The 20,315-nt window shown below is 40.5% G+C and overlaps 1 protein-coding gene across 6 annotated transcripts in view; it reads left to right on the top strand.

Moving 5' to 3' along the window:
• The first annotated feature begins 1,706 nt into the window (after nt 1-1,706).
• Nucleotides 1,707-20,315, top strand: part of STK3 (serine/threonine kinase 3) — a 149,622-nt gene continuing 131,013 nt past the window's right edge. For 3 of the 6 annotated variants that reach the window (XM_044424369.1, XM_044424371.1, XM_044424370.1), the window contains exons 1-3: nt 1,707-1,932; nt 13,379-13,459; nt 19,329-19,457. In XM_044424369.1, the coding sequence (XP_044280304.1) occupies nt 1,910-1,932; nt 13,379-13,459; nt 19,329-19,457 (233 nt within the window). In that variant the 5' untranslated portion in view covers nt 1,707-1,909. The other 3 variants (XM_044424375.1, XM_044424372.1, XM_044424373.1) reach the window with 3 other exon arrangements.

Genomic DNA, 20,315 nt, shown 5'->3' on the forward strand with positions numbered 1-20,315 from the left:
TGCAGATCTACCACTTTCTCTAAAAACTCCTCTACTTCTTTTCTTATCTTGAGGGTGGCCACTTTCTGCTCTAGGGCACTCACCTTTTCTTCTAACAGGGCTACTATCTTGCACTTGTTGCATGTGTAGGCCATGTTTCCCTCAGGTAAGAAGACAAATACTGCACAGATGTTGCAGGTCACCACCACTGTGGATTCTTCTTAGTCCATTCTCTGCGCTACTATTGTGAATCTGTCTTGGTGGGCTGTTGTGACAACTGGAGCTTCCCTGTCTTCACTTAAGGGTTAACAATACAGTCCTACCAGTAAATGGGAGCGTGTTGCAAGAAAGAAAATATGGGCAAAGAGAAGTAGGGATACAAAAAACAGAAAAGAAGGGGAAAAAACTTTAGAGACCTCCCCTGCCAAACTCCTGTTTGCTTTCCCTGTTAACTTGCTCTAGTGGCGGACTCCCTGAGACCCTAGACCAGCTGAAGCAACTTCCTCTGACCTGCTCGGCTAGGAACTGGGAACCAGAATGAATCTCCCCACTTATATAGCTGCTGCTAGCTAATGAGGCCAGTCCCCTTCAGGCACTTGCATTTGTTCTCTCAAAGCACAGGGTCTCTTAGAAAATACTGTTTTCTGGACTAGTGCAGACCCTTCTCTGCTTTGTTGCTGCCTTCCTCTGTCTCCTTTTCCACTACCACTCCACCAATGAACTCTTGTTTGCTTGTCCCCTGAGAGCTTGGCTGCTTGTATCTCACAGGCCCTAGCCCAGCTGGGGCAGCTTCTCTGATATGCCCAGCTAGAAATTAGGAACTAGATCATCAAGTGCAAGAGCCTTTAACTGGAGACCAAGGCCAAAATCATCTATGCTATTGTATTCTTAATCACTGTGTATATGTTTGAGCGCTGGGCAGTGAAGAAACTTGACAGGAAGAAAATTGATGCATTTCCAACATGGTGCAGGAAGATAACTTTGTGAATACTCCGGACCAACAAAAAGGTGAGTGATTCCTAGATCAAATCAAGCAGAACTTATCCTGGAAGCAAAAACGATGAAACAGAGAAACCCTATCCGGACTCATCATGGGATCACAAGACTAACCGGAGAAGGTAATGCTACGGGAAGCCAATATTAGATGGATCAATTACATAAAGGAAGCCCCAACCACAATTTACAAGAGCTTAGTAAGGCTATCAAGGAAAGGATACTTTGGAGGACATTCATTCATAGGGTTGCCATAAATTGGCGACGATTTGACAGCATTTAACAGCAACAAAGGCACAATGCTGTACAAATTGAGACAGGAATAAAGATCTACAAACCCTCTTTTTGAGCATGCTGGGAGTTGTAGGCTTTTCCCTATTTCAATTTCATAGGATTGCGCTTTAGGTCTCCGAGACTAAGATAAAACTACATATCCCAACATGTACCCCTCCACACAGGGAACTGATAGGCGCAACGCATGATGGGCAAGAAAGCCTACATTTGCGTGTTCCCCCGTCAGTGACGCGACTGCTCCCTGACTGGCTACTTCAACCATTGCGCCGCGTACTAGTTTCTACCCGGGCTAAAGTAACTTTCTCTTCCGCTTTCTAGAGTCCCGACTGGCTTTTGGAAAGACCAATGCCTGTTCCGCGCCCACCCCCTGTGGCCAATAGGATTCTGTGTGGGCGGTATTTATCCAGTAGCGAGCGACCCCTCTGCTTAGTTATCGAAGTCAAGCAGCGGACACAACGCGACAAGAGGGGAAGGAGGAGAAAGCGGGAGGGGGGCTGTTAAAGGGCCAGCAACGGAAGAAAGTTGTGCGGAGAGTTTCTGCAAGGGGGTATTGTCGTCGTCGTTGGCTAGGTCCTGCCAGGGAGATAGAAACGCGCCGCGCCTCGGTGTGGGGGTAACTATCCCAGGAGCCGGCGGCCGCAGGATGGAGCAGGCAGCGCCCAAAAGGTAACGACTGCGGCCTCCCCCAGCCCCCGGGAGCGGGCGGGGGCAAGGGTTATTTTGGGTGCCGGGAAGAGGCCAGCTTAGGCCTCATCTCGCTCTCTCGAGTACTCGTCCCCCCCGTTGCCGAGGAAATTTCGTGGTGTGCATTGCCACTTTCTCTAAGGGCCACTTGTCTCCCTCCTCCCCCCCCCCGGCTTCTCGCTAATCGTGTGTGTGTGGTTGTGTGGCAAATAGAGGCTTGTGTCCAGCGTCAGTCTTTGGAGTCGACCCACTGAAATGAATGGGACGTAAGTTATGCTAACGGTGGATAAAATTGAGACAGCATCTCCTCCTACTCCTGGTCTCGTGGAGAACTGAAACTATCGTGTGTTTGTGTGTGTGTGGGTGTGCAAGTAAATATAGGCAGCCTGCTCCGCGAGTGGGAAAACGTTTTTAAGCACATAGGCACACACATTCCAGCACACACCGGCCCCAACGCCTCATTTCCCTACTGCTTTCCCTACGCAGGCCTGCTTTCCCTACGCAGTTTTTTAATCCAGAATAAGTGTTCTGCTCTTGAGTCATGCATGCAGACACAATTGGGAGCATGCGGTTCTTGCCTATAAGCATGACTAGCAATAGTAGTCATGTTGGCCCACTTGCCATTCTTTTAACCATCTTGCTTGTGGAATTGATGGCAGGATTAGATTATTTTAAAATCTATTGGTCTACATTTGTTGATATGCTGTGGGTGTGTACCCTTTTTTGAATGCCCCAAGAGAGATAAAGAGCTACGCCCCACACGGAGGACATACATTTAATTTTTTTTCTTATATACACACCACCCACTTCAGACCTCCCTGGTGGTCGAGGCAGAGAGAATACTGCATTTTCTTGAACACTCTTCATTGGTCCTCTTGCATCTGGTCCCTGTTTGTGTAGGGATTATGGGAATGGAGGCTTGGGGAATCTAGACATGCCTGCATTATTACAAATCTTTCAAAGAATATGGGTGAAATAGACACTGATAGCAGATTTTGACTCAGTATGGGGATATGCCTAAATTCAGGGTAAACTGCTGGATTTCATTCATTCAGGCAGTAGATATGGGAGAAAGAAGCTCAGTTGTAGCCTACTAAGACTTTGAAATACGTGCAACTTGCTTTTTTGTTTTTATGAGCCCTATCATATACCTGGCTTTTCACTGTATTTCCAAAAGAATGAAGGAAATAAAAATGAATTTCATAAGCTGCTTTTATTGTTATAGTAATGTGTACATTCCTTTTTGTCTCTCTGCTCAACCCTATGGTGCAGTAGGTAATATTGCCTATCTTCAACTTCCATATTGTTTAAGGCAAACTTAAATATGCAAGCATATTGACAATTCCTATTCTTTACTACTCACATCAGTGAGAGTGTATTGAATCTTTATACCAACCAGGATTAAAAATGCATCACTTTTTTGTGATTAGTAGGTAACAGAACTGTAATTTTTATTTCATGTGGTAGGAAGATGGTAATCTTAGATTATTGTAGGAATCATTCAGTCTTCTATATTGTAGACAATTTTTCTTCAATTTAAGGCCTTCCAGATGTGTTAGAATATAACTTCTGTCATCTTCCAATATAACCACTGGAAATTTTAATTTAATTCATCTGGAAGATAGCAGGCTGGAGAAGGCAATTCTTCTTGTACTTGTGTCTTAGAATCAGTGTCTTCATTCTGATGCACCCTTTTCTTTGGAGACCCTCCCATTACATTTACCGTTTTTGGGGAATTGGGCCTCTGCTTGGCAAGCTCTATACCAGAAGCCTTATGGGCTTTGAGAAACTGCTATGGGTGCCACCACAAAATGGGTCCCACAGAAGATATGGTTAGTCATATGATGAGGGGACAGAGAGAAACAGTAATGTAAAAGGGTGAGTGAGAGAGAAAGAGCAAGGCTTAAAGTCCTAGGAAGGGAGAGAAATAAGTCTAGAGATGGGAAATGGAGAAAATAGGAAGAAGAGAATTAACACAACTAAAGACTGGGAGTGCAGAGACAGAGCAAAGGGGAAAGATCTGTGTGTATGAAGCAAGGGAAACAACTCTTTCCAGCTTTTCTTGCCTTCTGAACAACTAATCAGTGGTCAGTTGAAGAACAAGGAGAAAAACTCAGTGCCCAAATGTTTTCAATCTTTTAAAATTAAAAGTTCATTTTAGAAGGATGCAGAGAGAACAGTTTTGTGAGCACCATTGGAAGTCACTGTAGGTGCTGCATTAGGAGTCCAGCCCTAAATGTGAAATTTAGCCCCCTTTCAGATCAGCAGAGTATTGAAGCACCAGCTTGGTAGCCAGAGACAGCCATGATTTCGAAGGATGCAAGTCAGTGGGTGGCAGAGAATGGGTGGAATGCTTGATCCCATCTTCATGCCTAGGACAGAAATCAAGTCAGATCCCTAGAAAAAGGAAGCTCCTCCTTCTATGCCTTGCATAGAAGTGCAGCTTTCTATACCTCCTACCAGCAGGCTTTTAACTTTTGTGGGCTTATTTACAGAGCTGAATTTCTTATCCCTACAGTTTGTTTGTGGTTGTATTCTAAGTGACTATGGTATCTAAGTTTCAGAACTGTTAAAGCATACCAAATGTTAATTTTGTGGGGTGGACATATCCTTCCCCACTTCATGTATGTGCATTGCACAGATAGTTAGAATGATCACAGAATCATAGAACAGTAGAGTTGGAAGGGCTCTGACTCCATCCCTCTGCGCTCTCTAATGGCTGTCTAGTTACATCCTGAATGCCTCTTTCAGGCATTGTGGAGGAGCCCAAAAGTCAAGTATGAACCATGTTACCATTTAAGGTATTTTATCAGTGTGAGGTTTTCTTAGCTTGCCACTCAAAGCCTCTAAAGGGGAAGTGTCATTGTCCAGGATGGTATGTTTGAGTAGACTTAGTTGGGAAGTATAAATGACAAGTGTTGGTCTGCTGTTTTTTCTTCCAGGTTTGCCCTGTGTAGATTATTCCTGGGTATCAACCTGACCCTGTTGATTTGTTTACTTTGTTGGGTGGGTTTTGCTGTCTTAGAAATGTCTGATTCAGATTATTCTGAGTTTGCCTGAGGAAGCTGTTGGATTATTATTATTATTATTATTATTATTATTATTATTATTTTGCAGGGAGGGTGTTGTAGAAACTAGAAGCATGTAGTTATATGTAGCAGTTTGCAGGGTTTTGATACAGGGTGGAAATTAGGTCAGTTATGAGATTACTCTGTTGTATCTTGAAAATGAGTCTGTTGTGTAGATTGTCCTAGGCTCAGGTTCATAAAGATATGGTTCTGGCAGAATTTTGTCAGAGCCTCCTTTTTGAGTCCAGGTAACTAATCACATTCTGGTAGGAAAGAGACTTTTTGGAGGGAGACACTGAGCAAGTGGAGTTCAAAGTCAGGCACAAAAGTGTTGGAACTCTGTAGGACCCTGACATTGCTTCTGATTTGAAGAAATATTCTCTCCAAATTCTCCAAATTGAGAATTCATCTTCAAATATGTTGTTTTTGAATTTTACTTTTCAACACTCTTAATTTTCTTGAATAAAATGATACATTACTACAAAGAAAACATAGTGCCAGTTAGACTAATATATATTTCAAGTTAAGTTTGCATTGTGAAAAAAGTATGTGGAGGGGAAGGCCTTGTAAAATAGAAAAACTTTTATTAGTAGGATAGGATTTTGGACAACTGTAGGAAAAGTCAGTTTAATTTCACTTAGTTGCAAAGAGTCAGTCTTAGGCAAGTAAATTATTTGTCAGCCCTATTCACTCTAGCCTAGCCTCCTTTATGACATTTAGTTTTCAAAGAGTGGTATGCCAGAATTCTTCAGAAAGCTGGCTTATTGTTTTCACTTAGCCAGGACTCAGATGTACTGGTAAGGTTTTGGTGGGGGGATTGCCTTGGTAAGTTCATGGTTGGTTCAGTGAACCATGTTGGTTGGAAGAACTGAGAGGGAATGAGTGGGGAATACACAGCAGCACACTTGATAATTATAAGTGTTTTGCAGAAACATTGCCTCTTCTGTCTAGGGAAGTATTTCATCATGTGAACTTGGAGTCTGAAGAAATGCAGCAAAGTTCACCATACTAATGAGAACTTGGTTTTATACTTTTGATTGAGACTTGGTATAAGACTAGTTTGACCAGCTCAATATTTTCTGATTTGACTAACAGTGATTTTCTAGGTTTTGAGGTGGAGGCTATTTCTGTTCACCTTTTATCTGATATTTCTAATTGGTGGTAGCAGTGATTTAGGGATGGTCCATCTGCATTCAGAGTTGTGTGTTTTACCATTGAGCTATGACCCCTCCCCAATCAGAGTGCTCAGGTAACAGCTGCATGAGCAGAAGTAACTTGCAGTGTTGAGACAGCTACCTGTTCATGGTCATTGATGCCTCATTTGTGGAATATGCTCCCCAGAGAGGTTTGTCTGACACTGACTCTTTATTTTTTTCAGCACCGGTCCAAAACCATTTTATTGAACCAGTATTTTAATTGTTGATTTTATTATATAATACAATCCTATTTTAATCAAGTGCAATAAGTTGTTTTTATGATCTTAAAATTGTAAACTGTTTTGAGAATTTCTATGAAAGTAATATAGAAATATTTTAAATAACTAAAACACTTTGTAGTTACAGAAAGACATATTAGGTCTGCAAGCTTAAACAAATTTTCTGAAATTTGACTAAGTATGCATATTTTATAAGTAAATAATTTGTAAATAGATGCATATTCTGCTTGTTTGAATATGCTTATTTCCTATATAGTCACATAGGGTTGGATTAAGATTCTGTCATACTTAGAGCAGATCCACTGAAATAATAGGACATAAATTAGTCATGGTTTGAGCATCATTGATTTCAATGAGTTCACTCTAAATAAGGATAGGTCTGGCTCCATCTCATAGTCTGCTTTTAAGTCCCAGAATCTGGAGTGCAGTTGGTGGGGAGGGGGAAGGATTAGCATGACATAAAGTAAAGGGGGGTTGTGAAAGACACAAGGGTAGGTGGGAGGGCATTTTCATATATGAAACTAAAAATCTCTTGACTCCTGTCTTGGGCATACATCAAGGGTAGATGACTGTAGGAAGCCTTGGGTCCATTTTTATCCCCTAACCCCCTGTGGGCTGCACTTTTTGGGATACCTTGAAGTCCGTGGGGCACCCAAGAAAAAAACTGGTCATTTATCATCAAAACAGGACTGGAAACCACTCTAAATTGCTAAAAGGATTACATGTAGGTTACTTCCCACATTGCTAGAAGTACCATGAGGTTATTATGGGAGGGGGTGAAAACACTTCTTGCCTTCCAAATGCAGGGGGCAGGAGGAACTGCACCAGTGCACATGTAAGTTGATGTAGGCCAGGGCCAGCCCAAACTGTCATTCTACCTGAGGCAAGAAACTGCCACTGCCTTCTTTTATGACTTTGGGGAAATGGCATGAAATACTGAGAGAACTTGCTTTGCATGATCTCTTGCAAGACTTGCGTGAGCTCACATAAGATTCTAGCACTGAGTGGGCAGCTGCTCCCAAACCACCCACTGACTGTAATCTTGCTGTGGTGAATGCCATGGTAGAGGTGACTGGTGGGGCTATTTAGAGTTCCTGCTGGAGGCAGACACAGCGGTTCCTCCTAATAGGGATGCAGGAGAGCATCATTAATCTCTCATCCCTCTTGCTGCCTGGATCATTTACATCAGTTTGCTCTGATGAGAAGGCTGTCCCTGTCAGTAGCTGCACGCGGTGGTTGAGCTGTGTTTTGTTTACCCCCGGCATTCATGTTAAGGCAAGATAGCAAGTCAAAGACATTTTAGCTAGTATATGTTTGTAAAGAGGTGAATCCAGACTAATTTAGTCATGACTACTTGCATGATTTTCAATAAGTCTTATTGGAAAAAGCCCAATATACCTGGTAGGGCAGATATTCAATGAAAGCAGCCACAGAATTTCATTACATAGAGATTTAAAGCTTTGGTACTTCAGTAGTTCCTGTTCATGTACATTGAAGTTTCCCTTAACAGCAACAACATGTAAGTAGCATGCGATAATGTGCATGTGAAAAAGATTTTTAGGGTATGATCTCAGAACAGAATTTCTGAAACGATGACCTTATACAGCAGGAAGAGGCCAGGTGCAGATGTTGACTACCAGTATGATAAATTATGTTAAATAGTCTTAATTTTTTTAAAATTTTGCAGTTGAACTTCTTTACTCTCTAAAAGTTGTTTTTTGGGTATAGCCCTATAGCTTGCACTTTCACATCAAGGAAGCATCTGAATTTGAAGGGTTCTAAGATTTTCATGTCTTGCCAGGCTGAGAATTGCAGGATTGGAGGAGGAGCAAACTATCTTTGCCTCTCTGTCCTCCACTCCTTGATTCCCCCCCCCCATTACCTGTTTAGCCCACCTAGTGAGGGAAAGAGAGGAGGCTGGAGAAGGCTTGGGCTAAAGCCACTCTTATCTTTTTCCCTCCTTGCCCAACAGAATTTCCCCCCTCTCTAAGGATGATACAGCCTCAGAGAGGTAGCCAGGTCAGTTCTTTCTGTGTCAGATGTGAGGGAGTAGGACTGGGGGAAGTCTGAGCTATCCTGTGGTCCTTGAGACACTCATCTAGGAACATAGGATTGCTCTGTTAATTATTTTTATTGAGAATCACAGCTCTAGGCAGTAAATATTCATTATATGTGTAATCCTATGCATGTTTAGACAGACACAATTTCTAGAACTTCCAGCATTTCCCATGCTAGTTGGCAAATGCTGGGAGTTGTAGGGCTTCTGTATAAGCGTGCCTAGACTTGCAGCCTAAATGAGATATAGAAGATAGGATGGGAAATGTATTTGGACAATTAAAAATAGTCTCTCATTTGTGATAAAATGTTGAGTGTACATAACAATAGCAAAAGATATATTGGCACCTCTTTATAGTTACTTTTTCAATACTAATATTTTCAAATTACAGCATTTGAACCCCTAGTCTGGAGAAACTTGGCTTTAAGACATTTTCTCCATGAAGAAGAAACAGTCATTCCCAGTTTCTTCAAACATGAGAACTGGCTACAATTTCCATATATATATTCTCTTCTTAAGTTTTTAAATTAAGGAAGCTGTTTGTTTTTACATGTGGTTATAAATATTCAGGAATTCATAAGCAATTTGTTCTCTTGTAGAATAGTTTTCTTAACTCTGTTTTTTGGGTCGTGTGCCACTTTTCTTTTCATTGGTTGCCACTTTTAATTTAAAATGAACTGGGCCTGATAAATGTCTGCAACAAATCATTGTAACAAGCAAAGAGACAACATAGCAATTAATGGAAATTTCCTGGCTTCATTTAGAAACTAAATACAGTTACATTTAATACTGATTTTGGCATGTAGGATATGTTAAGAACTTCTGTCCTGGTTTATATATTTTCAGTTTCGTTAGAATATGTGGCCAAAGCAGATTCAAAGGATCAATTTCAAAAAAAAAAAAAAACCCACTAAGAAAGAAAGAACAATGTGGAACTGGATTATAACAAGAGGTACAACACAATAGTTTTCTTGGGCAGAGAATTTGGCAAGCCAGATGCCTGTAAGCTTGGCAGAAAAATGGTAGACCAATACTTTATTGTACAGGTTCTTGTTCAAGTTAACAGTTCGTGGCAGATAAGGAATTTTGATCCACACGTCCCACATTATATCTTAGGACAACTCAACCCATTTTTTACCTATAAAAATGCATATGGAGATACATTCTTATATGTATATAATATGTAAATATGACACATTTGCAAATATGTATTATACTTACCGAAGAGATGATATTGGTAGCTGCAGCGTCTGATAAGTGTGAAATGGAGAAAAATGTTGATTTAGGAATATGCCTTATGCTACATCAGGTTTTATGTCTAGGCTAGTATTGTTAATTTTGACAGGTGGTGGCGCTCAAGGTTCTACCTGATAGTTTTAACTGGGGATTACAGGAACTGAACTGTTGCTCCACTGGTTTTATATTTATTTTAAAACCTGCTTAACTCATATATAGTGGACCAGAAATATGGTGACCATTCAACAAGAGAGTAAATGCTAAGAACTGTGAGTGAGAAGAAAAATGGTTTTAGTGATCTGTGAATTTTTCCACTAGCAGAACATCTTGTAGAGCAGGACCAATGTAAATACTGGGGATTATATTTAATGTATGGGGCATGTGCATGTAAATGTTATCAGGCAGTAGAAAGATCTTGAGAGAGAACTTGTACAAACCCAATTTGGAGTTGGAGTAGCCTGTGTCATACTGCTTGGCTGGAAGCAGCCCTTCCAAGGTTTAAGCTAGTGGAAAGATGTCTTTGGATCCAGTGAATTGACCTGATTTGCATGGCATAGCAACAAGTGGTGGTTCTGGCACTGGAGCCCAGGCCACTTTCTTCAAGGAAGTCCCCCCCTCCAAAAAACAAAACAAACCAAGCCATGTTGAGAATGCATATTCTGTAGTAGGGTTTACAAAATACAGCAGGTACCAACTATGGTTATTAATTCAGACAGGCTATAAATAGGTACTTTGCACTTTGTTGTGTCTTGATGATTGCTTAAAGGGTGAGCTATCAATTCAAAGCAAAGATCTGAGTGATTTTTGCTCATGAAAAAGGGACGGACAGACTTATTCCTCCTTAGTACTGAGATCCTCACAGTTCTGTGTTCTACAGATCCCTATATTTCCACCCATTACCAAAACTCTAGGTGCTCAGGTGGAAAGAAAAGTACACCTTACCTCATTTTCCTGCAGCACAGATACTTGATAGCTATAGTCAAAAGGGATATGGGAAATTGAGCTTTTAGAGTCTCAGGAATGGGTAGAAATGTTGTGGGGCTCTAGGGCCTTTTGAAGCCTTCACCTGAGAAACAACTTCTGTTGAGCTCAGTGGTTAAGTAGCTCAGCTGTTGGCCATTCTTGCGAAAATGTTGTATTAAACCTCCCTAAATACAAGCATATATTGAGAAAAGCAGCTTATTCCAAGTGGTGAATGCGTGAAATAGCACACATCTTCTGGTATATTGATTACATTCTTAGAATGTAGGAAAACAATAATTGCTATGTGTATGGGCAGGAATTCTTGAGCTTCATGGGCGAATTGCAGCTTCCTTAGCCAGAAGTGACCCAGGAAATTATTCACCTTGAAATGTTACTACACTGGTCATAGTTTGCCTTTCCTTTTGTCAAATCCTCTACTGTGCTATGTTGCAAGTAATACTGTTTTGTGGGCAGGATTCTTGTTGAAGCTGGGTCCTACAGCATGAAAAGCCACTTTGCTATTAAGACCTCTTTTTTAAAGATGTCAAAAGCATCTACCATTTTTAAGGGATTTTCAGGCAAAATTTTCAGTGACTTCTCTCTTTAACTAGTTTCATTTTCAAGAAGCTCATCTTCCTGATTTCATGAACAGTTCACCAGTCCAAAGTAAGTGTTTGAGATTTAGTGGTGTATGTTTGAGCAAGGGAACAATGATTGTTCTGTCTTGTCCTTTTCTTTGAACAAACTTTTCTATGCTTTAAAAACCAAGCCTCTGAGTTGTTCCTTTAGTTCCTCTTTCAGTGCTTGATCCTTCATTAAAGCTAGCTAAATGGACTCAAAGGTTCTGGCTGTAATGCATTGTAGACTTAATTGGGGCTAAACATCATTGAAGGAAGGTGCTTACTTCTGAGTAAAGTTGCACTAGATTGTGTTGGCTATGCTTATAGTGTGTAACCTTGAATTTTAAAAACTGGACAGAATGCAGTCAAGAAATGAACTAATAGACATTAGATTCCAAAGTTTTGGATTGTGTGCTTTTTATCTGAATATAAGAAATTTACTGTGGATCCTCCATAAAATGTGAAAAACTAATTCATATTATAAAATCAATATACATGATTACTCAGATATTAAATATTAATGCTGGTTAGTGATTAGTATTTGTTCAAGAAAGTATTTGATGCACACTGAAACATTGCAGCTTAGTGCTTCTGTTGAGAAACAAATGCAAAATTCTGTATTGTTCCTTAGTTACATATTTTTGCTATGCTCTTATGAAGTAGAAACAGGCTAAGGTTTACCGTTCCTAGAAGTGCAGGTCTCAAAGTATATAAATTAATGTCATTTTCAGTGGTAACTTAATTCTATTCCTTCCGCTTTGCTAGGGTTAGTGGGATGATGGTATGGGCTGGATAAAGTACTGATCTTGAAAGTTCTGTAAATATTGAAGAACAGAAGCAGTTGTAGGACTTTTGGATGTGGGGTTACTGATTGGCTGCATGTAGGGGTTTTCATGGTTCATCACTGTCTAGTTTGTGGGTAGAAACACAATTGATGCAAGAAACTCTTCTATGGTTGGTATGCACTGATGTGTTGATGAGAACATTATGGCATTCAACAGGCATTTAATTGTTAATCAGCCTAGCAAGCAATCTCCAAAATAATATCCTATAAAATACTAAGCCTCCTGTCCATACATGTTCTAATGATTTCTGGGACATTGCTGCCTGACATAAGACACTGGCCCACAAATTTCTATATTCCTGTTTTGAAATAGGTAACTAGTTAATTGACTATTTACATGCCTGTTACTAAGGACTAGAAAATAAGATCAGGTTGTCATGTCAGTAACTTTGTTTATTTCTGTGCAACATTTTTGTGCAATTAAATTATCACTAAGTACCCTTCTACTGTATACCTTCCTCAATAAATATTTTGTTTAATTGTGTCATAATGTTGTCTTCTATCACCTTTGGGCTTTTGTTGTGCAAGTTACATTACATCAGTATCTAGATAATCTTTGTTGCTCCATTTCTGAGGGAGTGAACCTATGGCTCCTAGACTGTGACTTGAAAGGCCATAGGGCTTCTTACATTTTCAGACCTGAAGCTGGAGAATATACTTAGATCTCTAGTCTCTTTCGCTGACATCTTGCAGAACATGTGGGAAGAATGTGCACTGGCTACTCTCTGAGGGTAGGAAAGTGAACTCAGAAACGGATAGCAGGGGATGTTTCAGGAGGAGATTGAGAAGGCTAGGATATATGGTTTCCTGGGGCATCTTCAGCCATTTTCCCTTCCCCTCTGAGATGCTCTGACTAGATGGCAAAAAAATCCATTTTGCAAAAATGCAGAGTGGAAGGATGGGGAGGTAGAAATGCCATTTGCTGGTTGCCTTGGTCTGTATTGGTACCCATAAATACTTGAGCTTGGGGGCTTATGGGCATCCTGATAGTATTGCACCCTTAATTTCTTACAGTATTGTTGCTTGATTGATGTCAGTGGAACCAAGCAGCTGTAAGTTCTGATTTGATTTTTCTTTTATCTAGTCATGGATAAGTAGTTAAATCAAACTATATAAAGTAAAACTACAAGAAAAATGAGTTCTGATCTTTTGAAAGTTTGTTGCAAGTTTCTAATGATTGACTATTTTTAAATATTTTTTTATTAGCAAGCTAAAAAAGCTAAGTGAAGACAGCTTGACTAAGCAGCCTGAAGAAGTCTTTGATGTTTTGGAGAAACTTGGAGAAGGGTATGTACAACCTTATGTGGGGTAGCTGGGAAGACTCAAGGCAACAAACAAGGAGGAGAACAACTGGTTTTGTACTGGAAAAAGCTTCCTTGATTTGAGCTAGTGTCTACTCTCTGGTAGCCTTGGGGCTTTGATAAAGCTACATGTTACACATGCAATTGTAAATCAGTGTCTTGATGGGTGCTGTTTTCTAATAGTAATAGAGTTGTAGTGGAGACAGTACTGCATGCAAGCAGCCCGTGAGCTGTGTGTTTCCCACCTCCATTTTAAACTATGAAAATCCCATTGGGAATGGGCCATTTTGGGTGGATAGGATGCTAGTTAATTTTTCTCCCTTCCAGCTATTTTTATTGCCCTAAATGGCAGATCTTTCTCTCCTTTGCAAATTTTGCTTTGCAAAGTCCCAGACTTATATTTTGCTTTCATGGTCAAGTCCAGCTGCTTGTTGTAGCTGAAAGTGTTCCTACTTGACCCCCATCTACCCCAGGTTAGCTAACATTTCTCACAGAAGAAGAAAATATGTTGCTTCCCACAGTCTGCAGAACAAGTGTTGACTGTATTCTGCTTCACTGGTAGCAATGTCCTGTGGGGCTATTACTTCTATATGAGAAAAGCATATGCATATTTTTGTGTGTGATAGGAAACCACTATTCAACTGCTATAAGTTAAATAATTTTTTAAATCTTTAAACATGCATTGCTTGCTTCATGTTTGGAAATGTTCATCAAGCCTAAGAAAGAAGCATTATTGTTAACATTATAAAGTGACTAATTCCCTTCAGTGATGCATAGTAATTAAATCAGAACTTTCCAGTGGGCAGATAGACAACTCTTAAATACTGGAAATATTCTTGAGATTTTTCCTTCTGACCATTACTCACATTGCATATAATTTTTGAAACATTCTCAGCTGAAAAAGGTAAGAATTTACAAAAAATAATTACTTTGATAGTAGACTAGATAGATTCCTGCTGCAAGTTGTTGCTTTACTTTTAAGGAAAAATAGAGGCATAGAAAAATACTGGCTAGTCCTTTCTTCCAGAAAGAAAGAGATTGTGGTATTGTCTGTCCTCCAGTGTGTGAAGGTCTGGTCTGAAGGTGCAGAAGTCACCTTGCTGAAGGTAAGCAGATCTGGGTCTGGTAGTGTTTGGATAGGGGACACCTGTGATCACATATATACTGCAGTAACATTTGTGGAGGACTATTAGTACATGGGCTATAAATACACTGAATAAACAATAAGTAAATATAAATAAATGTGGTATAAGCACAATATCTTTGAGATGGCATGATTGATAGGGGGCCATATATGCACTCCAGAGTACGCCCTCATGCCAGCTTCTCCCCCCTCCCCCCCGCCACACGATTCCAGTTGTGCTTTTGCACTTGAGGTTATCTTCTGCTGACCTGATGAGGACTGAATGTACTGAGAACCTGCAAACCACTGAGTTTCAGTTGAACAGTGGGGAAGAGGAAATAGAATGAAGTATTCTGGAAAAGGGCCTTGGTGGCTGGACTGCTGAAGAGGAGCATGCTGCACTGCAACATCTTGTTTCAGCTCCTTATTCCAAAGGAGATCAGATAAGCAATGGATTACAAGGAACTGCTCTTATATGTTAAATTACATCTGGCAGTGTTAAGTCAGAGCTTCCTGCATTAGAAGAAGGTAAAAATGAAAATGTACAGCTTGAAAAAATTTCTACACATAAATGGAAACCCCACTAACTTGATAGAAATGAGTAAATCCCTATAACTATTGGCAGCAGTTCCTATATTCCTATAAACTACTGGTTGCAATCTGCAATTTTTCCTATGTAGAAGGCAGGAACCTAAGATGCCTTTTCTGAGATTTTTGAAAGTACCTTCTCTTTTTATTGATTAATCTAATCTTGATGAGCACAAGTTTGTTATCCAAGATAAGTGCTTATACCCAAACAGTATAATTAGAAAGTTTGCTTAACCCTTTCAGAATAGTCATATATCTTAAATAGTGTACAAGGAGTGTATGCATATATGAACCATGTGGCCATAAGAATAAGGGTATTAAGTACTAGTTTTCTTCTACTCAACACTGCTTTGGCCTCATCTTGAGCTCTGTATCCAATTCTAGGCACCACAGTTTAAGAAAGATGCAGATAAGCTTGAAAAGATTTAGAAGAAGGCAACAGAGATGATCAAGAGATTGAACATAAAGCTCTATGAGGAGAGACTGAAAGACTTTGGGAGACTTGAAGACTGAATGGAGATAAGATAGCACCCTTCAAGTACTGGAAAGGTTGTCACACTGGGCTGGGATCTTTCCTAGCTTCCAGCTGAATACCAGGAAAGCTTCCTGACTATTAAGTAGCAACATAATACAACCAATTACCTAGGAAGGTCATGGGCTTTCCCATGCTAGTGACATTCAAGATGCAGTTAGCCAGTCATTTATTAAAGATGTTTTAATTTGGAGTCCTTATTAGCCCCTTCCAAATCTACTATTTTATGAATCCATAATGCTTGAGTTTAAAAGTTATGTTTGTTAGCTTTAAGTAAAGATGTAACATTTCCAAAAATTTTGAAGCCATTGAAACCCCTCATTTTTTTTTCAGAGGAGCAGGGAAAAAAATGGAAATTCAGTACTTTTTTGAGCACTCTCTACAGATCTAAATGCACTTAATTACATTAGAAACATAAAATATTCATAAAACTACCATGATATTATATATCCTACCTTCCTTCCAAGGAACTCAAGGTAACTTACATAATTCTCCTCTTCCTCTCAATCTTATCCTCACAACAAACAATCCTGTGAAGTAGGATAGACTGAGAATCTCTGACTGGCCCAAAGTTATCTAGTGAGCTCTGTGGCTGCATGGGGACCAGAATCCAGAGCTCCTGAACCCCAGTTCTGCACTCTTAATCACTGTAACAGAATGGCTTTTACAAGTTTAAAAGTGAGCTCAGTGAGTTTGTTTGTATAAGCATGCTATTAAACGTAGCATATGAAACATAATTTTAGAAGCACAGCAAATTATACATAATAGATTTTTGGTTCCTATTTTATGTCTAACCAGAAGGAGTTTTAGGAACTTCAGTCTCTGAAACATTTGACTCACCCTAAAAGCCAGGAAATCTGGATGAACTATCTATCTATCTATCTATCTATCTATCTATCTATCTATTTATTTATTTAAAACATTTCTATGCCACCCCATTCGCCGAAGCCTCGGTGCGGCTCACTACATAAAATTAAAATACAAGAAATAACAATATAAAATAAGTCGCCCTGGCCAGATAAAATAAGCAAATATTGCAAATAATATTAACAATTAAAATGACGCTTAAATAAAAAGGTCTTTGCCTGGCGCCAAAAAACAAATAATGACGGCGCCAGGCAGACCTCTCTGGGGAGCGCATTCCATAGATTGGGCGCCACCGCAGAGAAAGCCCTCCTCCGAGTACCCACCCTCCTAATTTCTTTCACGGAGGGTTCCCGGAGAAGGGCCTCTCCTGCAGATCTCAAGGGGCAGGTGTGCGTATATGGATGTAAGCGCTCCTTCAGGTAACCAGGACCCAAGCCGTTTAGGGCTTTATAGGTCATCACCAACACCTTGAATTGGGCCCGGACTTCAATGAGAAGCCAGTGAAGCTGACGGAGGACTGGAGTCATGTGAACATAACGCCCAGTCCCTGTCAGCAGCCTGGCAGCTCTATTTTGAACCAGTTGAAGTATCTGGACCGTCTTCAAGGGTAGCCCCATGTAGAGCGCGTTACAGAAGTCAAGGCGGGAAGTCACCAGCGCGTGTGTCACTGTCGCCAGGCAGTCGTACTCCAGGTAGGGGCGCAGCTGATGAATCAGCCGAAGCTGAAGGAAAGCGCTCCTCGCCACTGCTGTCACCTGAGCTTCCAATGAAAGCTCTGGGTCGAGGAGCACTCCCAGGCTGCGGACCTTGTCCCTAAGAGGGAGTGCAACCCCATTCAGGACTAGGTTCAATTCACCCTCTCCGAAGCCTAATCCGCCAACCAACAGGACCTCCATCTTGTCTGGATTGAGCTTCAGTTTATTGGCCCTCATCCAGCCCATTACCTTGGCCAGGCACTGGTTCAGCACAGCCACTGCCTCACCTGGATTGGTGGAAAACGAGAGGCAGAGCTGGGTATCATCAGCGTACTGATGATTCCGCAGCCCACACCTCCTGATGACCTCTCCCAGCGGTTTCATATAGATGTTAAACAGCAAAGGGGACAAAATGGACCCCTGCAGTACTCCATGGCATAGCTGCCATGGTGCAGAGCCATAGTCCCCCAGCACCACCTTCTGGAACCGGCCATTGAGATAGGAGCGGAACCACTGAGATAGAGGCCTGGTATACAGGAGCCAGTTCATGTGGTCAAAACCGGACAGGGTGGCTTGTAAAGAGCCATGACATGTGCTTGGAACAATTTGTATAATCATGAATGGCATCTTGTTGTGCCTTCTGAACCAGGGTAGGATGGCTTGTTGTAGAATATAGAGTTATTTGAGAGTTACTTAACCCTACCACAGCCCTTGGGTGGTTAGGGAATAGTTCAACCCTCCAACAAGCTATGCTGCTTGAGTTTGGACAACACAGTAAATTGTAGCCAGGCAATGATTATGTGGATACACCAGCATGCACTGTGGTTTACAGTAAGTCAACTCATTTTGAATTTGCAAACCTCATCAGTTTCCATCTGTGTGTATTTGGTTGGGATGGTATTTCGGGTAATCTGATGTGAAGGAGAAAGCTTATCTAGATAGGGAAGACTCTCTTCCCTATTGAAGATGGAAATCAAGCATATTTAAAACACTAAGCAACCTATCATTTAAGCAGTGACATTTATTCCTTTTAGTCAATAATTTCTCATACCATGATTACTTAATTTTGAAAGCTTGTTTCTCATGATGGTATCAGTCTAATTAATTCCTGTGCCATAAGAAACAGGCTACTGACAGCCACCCTTTATGAGGACTTTTAATCCTCCAAACCTGGAGCATTACAGGCATTAACGAATGGGGTGGAAGGAGCATGGAGGTGAGAATTGCTTCCCTCATGCCCCAACAGTCTTAAGTGTTTTACCCCTGCTTATGAGGAGGAGAAGGGTTGAGGATTGCTTGTATCCTGGTGATGCATCACATCTCCCATTTCCCTCTGACAGCCTCCCCCATGCTGGCTCCAAACTTGCACTTGCCACTAAGTTTCTGGAGTCACTGTGGAAAAACTGCTGGCTGTGAGGGTGGAGGTCCTCTGAATTCAGAGCTCCAGCACTGAGCTGGAGTACTTGCCTGAAGTTGGAGCTGGAGCTCTGGATTTTTCTAAGGCCATCTATATAGCTACAGTGTTTGCCTTCCATGGGAGTCAGAGAACTATGGTCATTGACTGCTGAAACTCTAATCAGCAAGTTTAGAAACTCTAGAGAACAACATCCAAACCGAAGAATACATATTTTCCATATATGAGTTCAAACTCTGACTTGTTTGTCCAGGTTTGGGAATAATGATGGCAAGTCCAGCGACTAAATCTCTCTGGACAAACATGCAGGAAGCAGCATGCACTGTCACTCCAATTTTAGCTGTGGGTTGTTAGATGTGCAAACTGGCTAATAATTATTATTTTTCTTCTCTCAGTCCATCTGGTTAAAAGATTTTGTTTCTTTGTTGCATAAATGCTCCATATGAACTTCTGAATGGGAAGCTATATTGAATTGTAGTGCATGCTCCTTGTGGGTAGACTTGATTCTGCCTAACAGTTTCATGGTGCTGTAACAGATGTATAAGTGACAAATGTGACTGTTGAATAAACTGTAATGGATAGTTTGGACATAACAATTGTTATTAAGAACCTAATTAATACCACTTTCTTTTCTAGGTCGTATGGCAGTGTATTTAAAGCTATTCATAAAGAATCAGGGCAAGTTGTGGCAATTAAGCAAGTCCCTGTTGAATCAGATCTACAGGAAATAATTAAAGAAATTTCTATAATGCAACAATGTGACAGGTATGTATTAGGTTTATGAGAAGTTTGGTGAAAAAAATTCTGAAGATCTTTTACTAGAAAGTATATACTTTAATTGGTTGAAAAATGCAATGTGAGGTTGAAAACCTCTTTAAAGCTTTCACATTTCAGTGATGAAAAATATCAAGGTTTTATTTGATTTCAGCCTTTCTACTCCTTCTCCTACATCTGCTGGCAAAGTGGAAGTAAACTGGCTGCAAACTTTCTTGCTGCTTTGGAGCATTTAAATGCACTGTCTCCATGTCAGGAAGTGGAATATCCTCTTTATGCCTTATGTTCATCTTAAATATATTAGGGTATGTGCTACAGTAAAGGTGGAGGAAATGTCTTTCAGAATGATTTCTAGATCTGAAGAATACTGCTAACATAGGATACATGGTGATATATGAATACGTATTTGCTACACCGGAGACTTATGAATGGGGTGGTTAAAGTAAATTCCCTGTCTTTGTCACACGGCAACTTTACAGTATGGACCACTGTGCCTAATACATGATGAAGTGGACAATGGCTTGCTGCACAAGCACTTAGGTCCCATTATCCTCATGATTTTGGAGGTGAAGTTGAATAAATAGCTATTCATGGCAGACAGTTGTCTTCTTCTAAAAAGCTGGGAGCATGGTTGAAATTGATATAAGCTGAGAGGTTATCCTGCTTCAAATAAATGTGTATAGTCTGCCCTATCTCTGGGTTTGTGGCAGGTTGTATTTATTCCTTTGATTAAGATATTGATAATGTTTGCCATTCTTCCCTATTTTGAGATGTTCCTTTTAGCTAGCAAAGGGGAGGGCAAGTAAAGCCAAGGTATCAAAATGCCAAAATAGCACAACTATTCATATG

Source organism: Varanus komodoensis, unplaced genomic scaffold (assembly GCF_004798865.1).
Source record: "Varanus komodoensis strain SLA01 unplaced genomic scaffold, ASM479886v1 scaffold14_1, whole genome shotgun sequence".
Classification (NCBI taxonomy): Eukaryota; Metazoa; Chordata; class Lepidosauria; order Squamata; family Varanidae; genus Varanus; species Varanus komodoensis.